Source organism: Theropithecus gelada, chromosome 3, assembly GCF_003255815.1.
Source record: "Theropithecus gelada isolate Dixy chromosome 3, Tgel_1.0, whole genome shotgun sequence".
Classification (NCBI taxonomy): Eukaryota; Metazoa; Chordata; class Mammalia; order Primates; family Cercopithecidae; genus Theropithecus; species Theropithecus gelada.
The window spans coordinates 182,735,581-182,746,706 of NC_037670.1; the positions used below are offsets into that span (position 1 = coordinate 182,735,581).

An 11,126-nucleotide genomic window follows, 5' to 3' on the forward strand; every position below is an offset into this window, starting at 1 on the left:
TCACCTTAACTTTTTAAAAAAAAAAAAACCCACCCAAAAAAAAAAAAAAAAAAAAAAAAAAAAAAAAGAATCAAACTCAGTTTCAATGACAATTTTACAAGTAATAAAGAAAGCACAATGAAAACCATCATACTAGTATTTCCACATCTGCTGTTGGTGTGGTTATCACTAATGCCAGTATGCAATCACCAGGCACAAAACTAAAGCTGTTATCCGAAAGGACACTGCTGCTGCCATACACAAGTGGATACACAAGTGCAGGTGGGATGCGCTTCTAACTTCGTATTGATACTTTCATCTAGTCACGGCCGCAATCCATTAAACCCTATTCAATTTATACTTTTCTACCAACTACCATTATGGATGGTTTGGTATTATGAATGATCTTTTTCATATATTTTTTCCTGGATTTAAAAAAAATGGACATGTATTACTTTTACTAGAAGAATGAGGGAGAGTCTAGAGAGATATAAGGCAATGGATAAAACATTTCAATTATAAGCAATAAGTTCAAGACATCTATTGTACAACACTAACTATAGTTAGCAACAATGTAATATATTCTTGAAAAAATCACTAAGAATAGATTTTCTAGTGTTCCACCACAAAAAAATGGTAAGCCCATGACATAATGCATTTGTTAATTAGCTCGATTTAGCACATTCTACAATGCATACATGTTTCAAAACATGTTGAACACAATGAAAATAATACTTTTATCAGTTAAAAAAATAACAATAGCCAGGTGCAGTGACTCACGCCTGTATTCCCTCCTATGTCTTTGGGAAGTAGACCAGGAGGATCGCTTGAGCCCAGGAGTTCAAGACCAGCCTGGGTAACATGGGGAGACGCCCCCTCTACAAAAAATTTTAAAAATTAGCGAGATTAGTGGCACATGCCTGTAGTCCAAGCTACTGGGAGGCTGAGGTGGGAGGGGTGACTGAGCCAATAGGTTGAGGCTGCACTAAGCCATGACTGTGCCACTGCACTCCAGTCTGGGCAACAGAGCAAGACCTTGTGTCAAAAATAAATAAATAAAAAGAATTGAAAAAAACCTACCAATTCATACTATGACTAATGCTAGGATTAAACAGATTTATTGTGTTATTGCAAGCTAGTAAATTTCTGAGTTTAAGGCCTTGTCTCACACATATTTTGTGTCACTAGCACCTAGCACAGTACCTAGAACATAACAAATGCCTAATAAATGTCCATAAATTCATCAAGACTCATTTTTAATCCTTACATATAAATTGGATTAGTTTCTTAAAATATGATCCAGAAAATAATTCACAAAAATAAATAGTTTGCTTTAACAAACATTACAGAACTTTAAAAACAGTTAAGAAAAATAAATGAAGAAAAAAATCAGTGACAGGGAGAAAGACTCTGGAAAAACCTCTGTAAATAAAAGATGCTTTATGAAAAAATGATCCCATGCAAAAGACAACTACCAGCATATTCACCATCTGTGTAAGAACTATGCCCCACCCAATTCCAAAACAACAGAAGGTGACTCAGTGTTCAAGACACAATAAGATCATTGAGAGTAAAAGAAGATCGTCTGTTTGAAGAAAAGTGCGACAGGTACTCCCAGCTATTACAGCAGTACAGGGCCCAACAATCCAGCAATCATTTTGGCTGTGAGCTTTCTGGTAGCTACAGCAAGAATTGAAGTATACTGCATTGCACAGTAGCTTTCCTTTTCTGATTTCACAAGCTTAGATCTGAACACATCACTACTTTCACCCCGTCATGTCCAAACTCTCTGAAAAGTACGACAGTAATCACACCCACATCCCTGCACCTGTGAATCAGAACTGCCCTGAAGGCCTGGGCCAGCCATCCGGAAGGAGCACTTCTACTCCTCACCCGTGGGGACCTGGGCTGGGGTCTAGTGGGACCACTTCCATTCCTCACTGCTGGGCCCAGAGTAAGTTCCAAGCTGAGCGCAGCCTTCTACCAGGTGGAGGAGTCACAACCCTATCAGAACTTCCGTGGAGTTCCCTCCAGATGAGACGGCCCAGAAATCTGCCTTTGCAACTGTCCTCCACACGCTCGTACCGTTGCCACTGAACAGAAGGCCCCATACCCTTCAGTAAGAATAGAATCTCTTCCCTAACATGTCCGTAAGTTTATAACACACCCCCTTACTAACCATCAAGCCCTCCCTGCCCCTTTCTTCTGAACCACCGTGACAGGGCGCCATCACCACAGCCGCCTCCCAGGTGCTATTCTAACTACTCTGAGAAGAGTCTAAATATGAAGACAGGATGACTTCTTACACTTTTGTTGGCACAACACTCTGCATACAGTGGGTCCTTACATCTCTAAATGAAGAAATAAAATTCCTCTGAGACAGAATTGTCATGAAAACTAAAAAAGATAATGACTTGCCAAACCACAACAAAATGCAAGAGACCACAAAAGACCACAACGTATTATATAATACATGATAAAATTATGTTCTGATAGAATATACCTAGTATAAAACAAACCAATCCATAAGCTAAACTACTCAAACACAGGTGGTCTTTATATACTGATACCTTGAATCACAGTTAAGAGTTTGGCATAACTCACAGAAACACAGATTTGTTTTTCATATTTTTGAAACATGATTTCTATTGTTATGCAATTAAAATTAATATTTGTTTAAGCCAATATAGTACAGTATCAGTGTTTAAAGGACTATTATAGGCCAGATGTGGTGGCTCACACCTGTAATCAGAGCACTTCGGAAGTGCTGAGATGGGAGGATCACTTGAGCCCAGGAGTTTGAGACCAGCCTGGACAACATAGCAAGACCTTGGCTCTACTACAAGTATAAAAAATGTTCAAATAAGTTTATAAAATTAAAAATAAATAAAAATAAAGTAATATTAGAACTGGGTACAATGGTTCACACCTGTAGTCCCACCTACTCAGGAGGCTGAGGCAGGAGGATCCCTCAAGCCTAGGAGCTCGAGGCCAGCCTGGGTAACACAGTGAGACCCCAGCTCAAAAAGTAAATAAAGTAGTATTAGGTTTAAGTTAAAAACATTTACCTAGTTAAACACATTTACTGTACTCCAGCCTGGGCAACAGAGCGAGACCTCATCTCAAAAAAATAAAATACAAATAGACACTGGATTTTTTTTTTTTTTTTTAAGAGATGGAGCATCTCTCTGTCGCCCAGGCTGGAGTGCAGTGGTGCGATCTCAGCTCACTGCAAGCTCCGCTTCCCAGGTTCAAGCAATTCTCCTGCCTCAGCCTTCCCAGTAGCTGGGACCACAGGCACACGCCACCACGCCCGGCTAATTTTTTGTATTTTTAGTAGAGACGGGGTTTCACCGTGTTAGCCAGGATGGTCTCCATCTCCTGACCTCGTGATCCACCGGCCTCGGCCTCCCAAAGTGCTGAGATTACAGGTGTGAGCCACCGCGCCCAACCCCTGATGTCTATATTTTTTAACAGTGCTATTGAGATATAATTAACATACTAGTCAATTCACTCATTTAAAGTATACAATTTGATGGTTTTTAGTATATTCACCACGCCTACTTCAAGGTTAAAGGCTGTGACCAATGAGGAAATCATGAAAGCCCACAAGAAAGGTCACAGGTTCACCAGGTCTAACAATAATACTGTTCCACAGCTGATCTTCACAGGATGGAAATTTACATTTATGAATACGTACTTATAAAATATATTATAAGTGTATATATTCATATAAAGTATTTACATTTCAGTCCTAGCTCCATATCCTCCCATCCTTAAATGTAGAATGATAATACTAATCTTAACAGAAGTTTTACTAAATCCACAACATATAGGCTGATGGATGCATATATCGTAAATTTAAATCTATTTTTTAGCTTAAACTAAAAGCCAGATATTTACTGCTTTAATTTTAGCCATCTTGGGGCATTAATGTTCTAACTGAATGAGGCTCTCAGACCACAGAACTGAAGCAACACAACGGTTACATCCTTTCCCTTCTGTGTCGCAGCCGCAGTGTGGGTGTAAACAAGAAACCCCAGGCAACACCCTCATCCTATCTGCAGCTACGACGAGGACTCCAACACTTCTTCAACCACATGATCGCTTGGATTCAGGTACTAAAGTAGCACTTGTTTAAAATAGCAAAATTGTGGCTCCTGAATTAGCTATGCCAACTATTTTCAGTTACAAGTCTTCACAACATTTTATTAAAGTATTAAGTGAAGATTAACACGAAGAATAAAAAAAATAAATATTTGCCCTTTCTTTACATGAGACCACAGTGCATTATTTTCTTTTGTTCATTTGGTTCTCAGACTACACATACCATATTTTGGCTAGAGTTAAATTTTCCTGAACTTCCCAGAAGGGCAATGGGAAGAAAGCTCTCCCCAGAGAAAGCTTGTATACGAGAGTACAGAACAACATAACCAAGGAAGCTAATATGCTTTAATTCTCAATAATCCAAGTATGAGGTGATAAAAGACCGACTGTCAGAACAGTTGAGTAGTATTATCCATGACAGTATTATCCATGGCAGCCACAGAATCAGCATTTAGTGGCAATAGTAAAAGCACGATAGAGTCAGACTTTATCCTATGAAGATCTAATATTTTCAAATAAATAAAAATAGCAATGAAAAATTGCCTTTATTCATCTCTATAAAAACTCTTCAAGAATCTTCTTCACAGTCCTGAGCATGGTGGCATGCACCTGTAATCCCAGCTACTTGGGAGGCTCACGTAGGTGGTTTGCTTGAGTCTAAGAGTTCAAGACCAGCCTGGGTAACACAGCAAGAACTTCCTCTCTTTAAAAAATAAAAAAGGTTGGGCGCGGTGGTTCACACCTGTAATCTCAGCACTTTGGGAGGCTGAGGCTGGTGGATCACCTGAGGTCAAGAGTTTGAGACCAGCCTGACCAACATGGTGAAACCCTGTCTTTACTAAAAACACAAAAATTAGCCAGACGTGGTGATGGGCACCTGTACTCCCAGCTACTTGGGAGGCTGAGGCAGGAGAGGTTGTGGTGAGCCGAGACCATGCCACTGCCCTCCATCCTGGGCAACAGATTGAGACTCCATCTCAAAAATAAATAAATACATAAATAAATAAATAAAATAATAAATAAATAAATAAATCTTCTCTTCTCCACCCAGAGTAGTCTAATTGTCCAGGGCCCATTAACACTGGGTAGACATTTAAACAACAAAAAGCCCTGTCCTCAATTCACCCAGCCTGCCAAGTCCTTCCCCTAAACAGTTGGAACATAACTGTTTAAGGGAAAGGAAGTGAAGAAAAATAACACTTTAAAGCTGTAGGACCAAACTTACAGAATTATCACAGTTAAGTGAAAGCCATTTTTCATATCCTAATAGCCTAAATCAGGAAGAGTATATATTTTTTCTCAAAGTATTAACACTCTATCTCGTTTCCATATCCAGCTTCAGTTTTTACTCAGTAAGAAGAAGAAAAGCTGCCAGTGAATATATACAAAAGTGAAGTGAGGAAATCAGTATCTGATTAATTCATGTTTTCCTATGTTTCCACTCTGCTATGAATTAATGGTTGTCAACGACATACTATGAAAACGAGTACAGTCTTTGGGATATACAAATATATCTTGTTCAAGGCAAAATATCAGCCCAAAGTTCAGAAACCCCAAGAATCAATGTATGTATGGTAAAAATCAAAGTACTAGTAATATTGGCCAGGCATGGTGGCTCACACCCGTAATTCCAGCACTTCAGGAAGTCTAAGTGGGAGGATCCCTTGAGGCCAAAAGTTTGAGAACAGCCTGGACAACATGGTAAGAACTCATCTCTAGAAAAATAAAAACAAAAACAAACCCAAAGTGCAAGTAATATTGAAATCTTAACTTTTCTTATTCATAGTTTCTTCTATTATTGATGTGCTTTGACCTCCCCCCTCAAAACCCCTGCCACACAGCAGAATTTCACGCACATTTCGAGACCATGCAACCTGCTGGTTTTATGATGAAACCAAAGTATATTATACTTTTAATAAATATCATAAAATAGATACATAAGTATACTTTAAAAGATATTTTTAAAATTTCTCTAAAACTGTGAACACAATCACTGTCAAGTTTCATGTGAATCCTTCAAGAAATGTCTTAAGCAACCTAGGCACATTGAAGTCTGTATGTGTGGGATTATGAGCTCAGGTACAAATTTGGAATCACAAGTAAAACATTCTGGAGAAAATATAAATTCTTCATGAGGTGAACACCATGGTTCATCAGTTTAAGCCACACAGATTAAAAACTCAAAAAGAATCTTTGGCTAAATTACATTTGTATTCTGTTTTTTTCTTATCTTTTTTTGAGACCGAGTCTCGCTGTCGCCCAGGCTGGAGTGCAGTGGCCGGATCTCAGCTCACTGCAAGCTCCGCCTCCCAGGTTCACGCCGTTCTCCTGCCTCAGCCTCCTGAGTAGCTGGGACTACAGGCACCCACCACCTCGCCCAGCTAGTTTTTTGTATTTTTTAGTAGAGACGGGGTTTCACCGTGTTCGCCAGGATGGTCTCGATCTCCTGACCTCGTGATCCACCCGTCTCGGCCTCCCAAAGTGCTGGGATTACAGGCTTGAGCCACCGCGCCCGGCCTGTATTCTGTTTTTTTTCTAAGAAAAGGAATTTCAGGCTAGGCACGGTAGCTCACGCCTGTAATTCCAGCCTGGGGGACAGGGAGAGACTCTGTCTTAAAAAAAAAAAGAAAAGAAAATCTGTGTTTCACAAAGATTTTTAACAAGCGATTTTGATATTGGCCAATAACCAAGTTCTATGAAAGTCAGCATCATCACTTCCTGCAAATTTCAGCATTGATTACGTTGCTGTTTTGGTAATGGATGGTAATGGACTCTATTTTTAGCTACTTTTTAATATTATGCATCGTAGTGTAATATAGACACAAAATGTCACTTTAAAGTCCTTTTCCATTTCCAAAGTGCACCTCTTCTGTTCTTAAGTTTTTCCCACCTTGGTTCCTCTAACTTCCCGTTTTCTACAAGACCCTCGATTTTTCCCACGGCTAGCAAAAAGCTGTACCATGCCAGTTACCTTGGTTCTCCAAATACGACTGTTCCTCATGCTCACCACGCATCGGCAGAACTGTGCATTCCCAAGTCCCTTACATTATATTCTTACTTCAGTTGCAATCTGTCGTCACAAAGTAGCATCTACTATCTTCTTGTCCTGGGCACGCCTCTTTTCTAATTCTTGTTTGCCATCTGTGTCATGCTTTACTTCTCACTGGAAACAGGGACCTTTTCTCCTCTAAGGGAAGATGACCCTTCCGAAACCCACTGCTGGCCACCTTCACCCCAAAGTTTACATTAAGCCTAATGGAAACATCATTAAAATCCTCTTTCTTGCAGTGTGAAACTGTGACGCCAAGTCATGGCTAAGAAAGAATTAGGGAACGACCAGAAAAAGATATGAAGCCAACTCTTTGTGTCTATAGTCCATAAATATATGAGGTAAAGAATTGCCAGAGTTAAAAATGAAATAACATTATTACTCTTGCTTGCTATTAGACTTCGTGCCACACACACACATTCACACTGGATTCCGGTCGACCCCATATAAAAATGCTCAGTCTCACAATTATACTTGCAAAAAAGTGAAACAATCTTTCAATTATCTAGTATCTCCACATCTTTCGGGAGATACTCACTGCCCTTGAAATGCGTCAGAAACAACCAAGACAGGAGTGAGTCCTCTCGGGTAGAAGAAAAAGTTAACTTCTCCCCCACCAGCTGTCATTACATTTTTTTTAAACCGAGAGAAGGAAAAGCTGAAGCCACCTGGAGCATTTCCAGGCCGGCAGGGCGTTGGGAAGGAGCACGAGAATCGCGCTGGGCGCTCTGAGAGCCGAACCGGCCGCTCAGGCCCCTAAGGAGACCCCGCGGGCGGCACCAGAAGGAAGCGCGCGCTCCGGCAGCGCCGCGGCCGAAGAGGGGGCGCCACGCCCGGTACCTGCCGCTGGCGCTCGGGGTCCGCAGGCCGGGGGAGGGAAGCGGGCTTTGTGAGGAGGAGTCTCCAGGAAGCCGCGCGGGACAGCGAGGGCAGACGCGCCCCGGACCCGGAGCCTGGGCGGGCGGGGAAGCGGAGACGGGGGACGCCCGACTCGGACGGCGGGAAGGCACGCAGCACTCAGGACTCGGGCCGGAGCGGAGGGCGGCGGCCCCAGGCGGACAGGTTCGCAGGGAGTGGGCCGGAGGCTGGGGCGGGGCTGGGGTCTGCACTCGCCCGAGTGGGCAGGTCGCGGGCAGGGGAGCGCCTGCGTGGACAGGCTGGGAGTCGGGGCTGGGGGTCGGGGCGGGGCGGGGTCTGCAGTCACCTAGGCTGGCAGGTCGCAGGAACAGCGCCGGGGGTCGGGGCTGGGGTCTGCAGTCGCCCAGGCGGGAGGGGAGCGCCTGCCTGGACCGGGGTGGGTGGGGGACTACGAAGGCGGGAGTCGGGGCGGGGCTGGGGTCTGCGAACTCGCCCAGGCGGCAGGTTGCGGGAAGGGGAGCGCCTGCCTGGACGAGGAGGGATCGGGACCGGGGGCCAGGGGTCGGCGCGGGCAGGGGTCTGCACTCACCCAGGCGGGCAGGTCGCAGGCGCGCACCCCCAGGCGCACGGCGCGCTCCTCGTCCTCCAGCAGCGCCAGCGCGCGGCACAGGCGCAGGGCCTTGAGGCCGCGGCTGCGGCGGCACCAGGCGAGCAGGGCGAGCGCCAGCAGCACCCAGCTGAAGCTGAGCCCCAGGTAGCCCAGCGCGTACACGGGCAGCAGCAGCGCGAAGCTCCGCGCCAGCTGCGCCAGCAGCCCGGGCAGCTCCAAGCTCAGCACGCCCCCGGGGTTCTCAGGCGCCGCGCGGCCCCCAGCCCCGCCGGCGCCCGCCTCCGGGGCCTCGCCCCGGGCGCCGCTCATCGCCCCGCCGTGCCGCGCTGCCCTCCCGGCCGAGGCGGGCTGGGTGCTCACGCTGATCCCGGGCGGCTCAGCCCCGCGCCAGCGCCCCTCTGAGGGGACGCGGCTCCGCCGCACGCCCGCCTCTTCCCGGGACGGCGACGTCATCACGCGGGGCGGGAGCGGCGTGGGCCTGAGGCTGGCACGTCACCGGGAGTGGGCGGGGTGGATGTGACGTCATCGCGCGAGGCGGGCCGTGGGCTGGGTCGACGACTACTGGAGTGGGCGGGGCAGGCGCACGACGTCATCACGCGGGGCTGGCGGGAGTCGGGACCGGGAAGGAGAATGCTCGTGGCGTGGGTCGGGCGCGCCTGCGTCCTCTCCGAGCCCCAGCCCCACAGGGCACCCTCCCCACTAGCCGGTGGCCTCGGAGCCCGCGGGCGGTTCTGGCGCAGCGTCGCGCCGCGGCGTGGGACTCCCGAGGCGGCTTCCGGGTGCGTGGCTGCGCTCGTCGAGGCGCGGGAAGTTGCCGTCGTCAAACCCGAAGACTGACCGGCCCTGGGAGCTGCTGGCAGGCGTGGGGGTGCGCGGCCGCTGAGCGCATCCGGGGTGGCGGGGGGATGAGAGGGCGGCGGCCCTGTTTGCGGTAACTCCCCGGCCACGAGGACCGGTGACGAGGGCGCCCGCCGGAGGTCAGACGGGCGTTGCTGGCGGGAGTCCTCCAGTATCTCTTCGGTGTGAGGTTGCGTAGCCAGTGTGCACGGTTGTGGCTTTTGCGCAGTGTCTCGGGATGGTGTTGTTATCCGGCATTCCGGCGGGAGAACGCTGCCTCTGTGGCCCTTCCCACCCTGCTTGTCAGGGTTTTAAACACGAACGACTCCGTTGTGCGCCTGACAACTCTCACACAGTTCAGTTGGCTTTAAGATGCCTTTAATCCCAAAAACCCTCCCTGAGGGGTGTGGTAGTGCAGGGCAAAGACCACCGCAAGCGCCCAAGGGACGCTGTTGACACCCGGGACCTCACCCCGGGCACCACGCGGCTTCGCCAAAGGTGTTAATATTGTGGCCAACTATTAATAGCTGTTTCAGACGACTAATTTTGGGCCTTGCCTGTGATCATTTTTCAGTTAACTCAAAAACACGACTATTGATCACTTTATTTTCCAGTGAATTCAATCGAGATAATTATATTTGTTTTGAAATCTCTTTCAAGGAAACTTCAAGCCAAACAGTAGCAAAGAACATCCTACTTGACTGTTTTTGAGCATATTCAGTGAATTCCAAGGAAATTTTTAGTGAATTTGTAACAGAGTAGGGCACTGGCAGGTACTGAATGAGTAAACAAATGCCCAGAAGAAGCAGGGTCACCTTTCCATGGGAATCTGTCTCCCCTCATTCCTGTGTCTGCAAAATTTTGTGTGCATATGTATGTGGAGATTATATCACATAGGTAAAACATTGCAGAGTCTAAACGCTCAACTCCAGGCAAGGGCAGTAAACCCCAAGCAAGGGATGGAAGTGGTTTCCTTTTTCTTACTCTTCACAGTCCCTGGTTTGCTGCAGCAGCAAATTATATTATGTAGATTGTAAATATGCGACCGGTTAATGCTCCTAACACCACCTTTCATTCAAAACTAAACCTCAACACAAAAGCAAGTAATTGCCTTGTTGACACAGAAAGGAGCCTGAGCTTTTCTTTTGCAGCTTTCCTCTACTGGAAAATTGTAGGTTCATATCCTACAAAGACTTGCATAAACATAAGTCCCGTAAAAAATTCTGTAATCCCAGCACTTTGGGAGGCGGAGGAGGGCGGATCACGAGGTCAGGAGATCAAAACCATCCTGGCTAACATGGTGAAACCCCGTCTTTACTAAAAATAACGAGAAATTATCTCGGCATGGCGGCACGCACCTGTAGTCTCAGCTGCTCCGGAGGCTGAGGCAGGAGAATTGCTTGAACCCAGGAGGCGGAGGTTGCAGTGAGTCGAGATCGCGCCACTCACTGCACTCCAGCCTGGGTGACAGAGTGAGACAACGTCTCAAAAAAGAAAAAAAAATTCCTGTGCCATGTGCCATCCAGTGGTTGACGCAAGGATGTAAACTAGATTGAAGAGAATTTCTCGTGTTGCATACCAGTCAGCCCGAGTGTCCTCAGCTTCTCTCTGTGAGTCCTGGGCTTCCAGCCACTCCCTGTGGTTAATTGCCTGCAGAAAGCAGATCGTAAGGCCCTACCACAGTTC

General features: G+C 46.6%; 1 protein-coding gene across 2 annotated transcripts in view; it reads right to left on the reverse strand.

Annotated features, from left to right (window-relative positions):
- Positions 1 to 9,119, reverse strand: part of ESYT2 (extended synaptotagmin 2) — a 100,183-nt gene extending 91,064 nt beyond the window's left edge. The window contains exon 1 of one of the 2 annotated variants that reach the window (XM_025378900.1): positions 8,583 to 9,119. In XM_025378900.1, the coding sequence (XP_025234685.1) occupies positions 8,583 to 9,056 (474 nt within the window). In that variant the 5' untranslated portion in view covers positions 9,057 to 9,119. The remainder of the gene's footprint in view (positions 1 to 8,582) is intronic. The other variant, XM_025378901.1, reaches the window with a different exon arrangement.
- Positions 9,120 to 11,126: the final 2,007 nt, after the last annotated feature.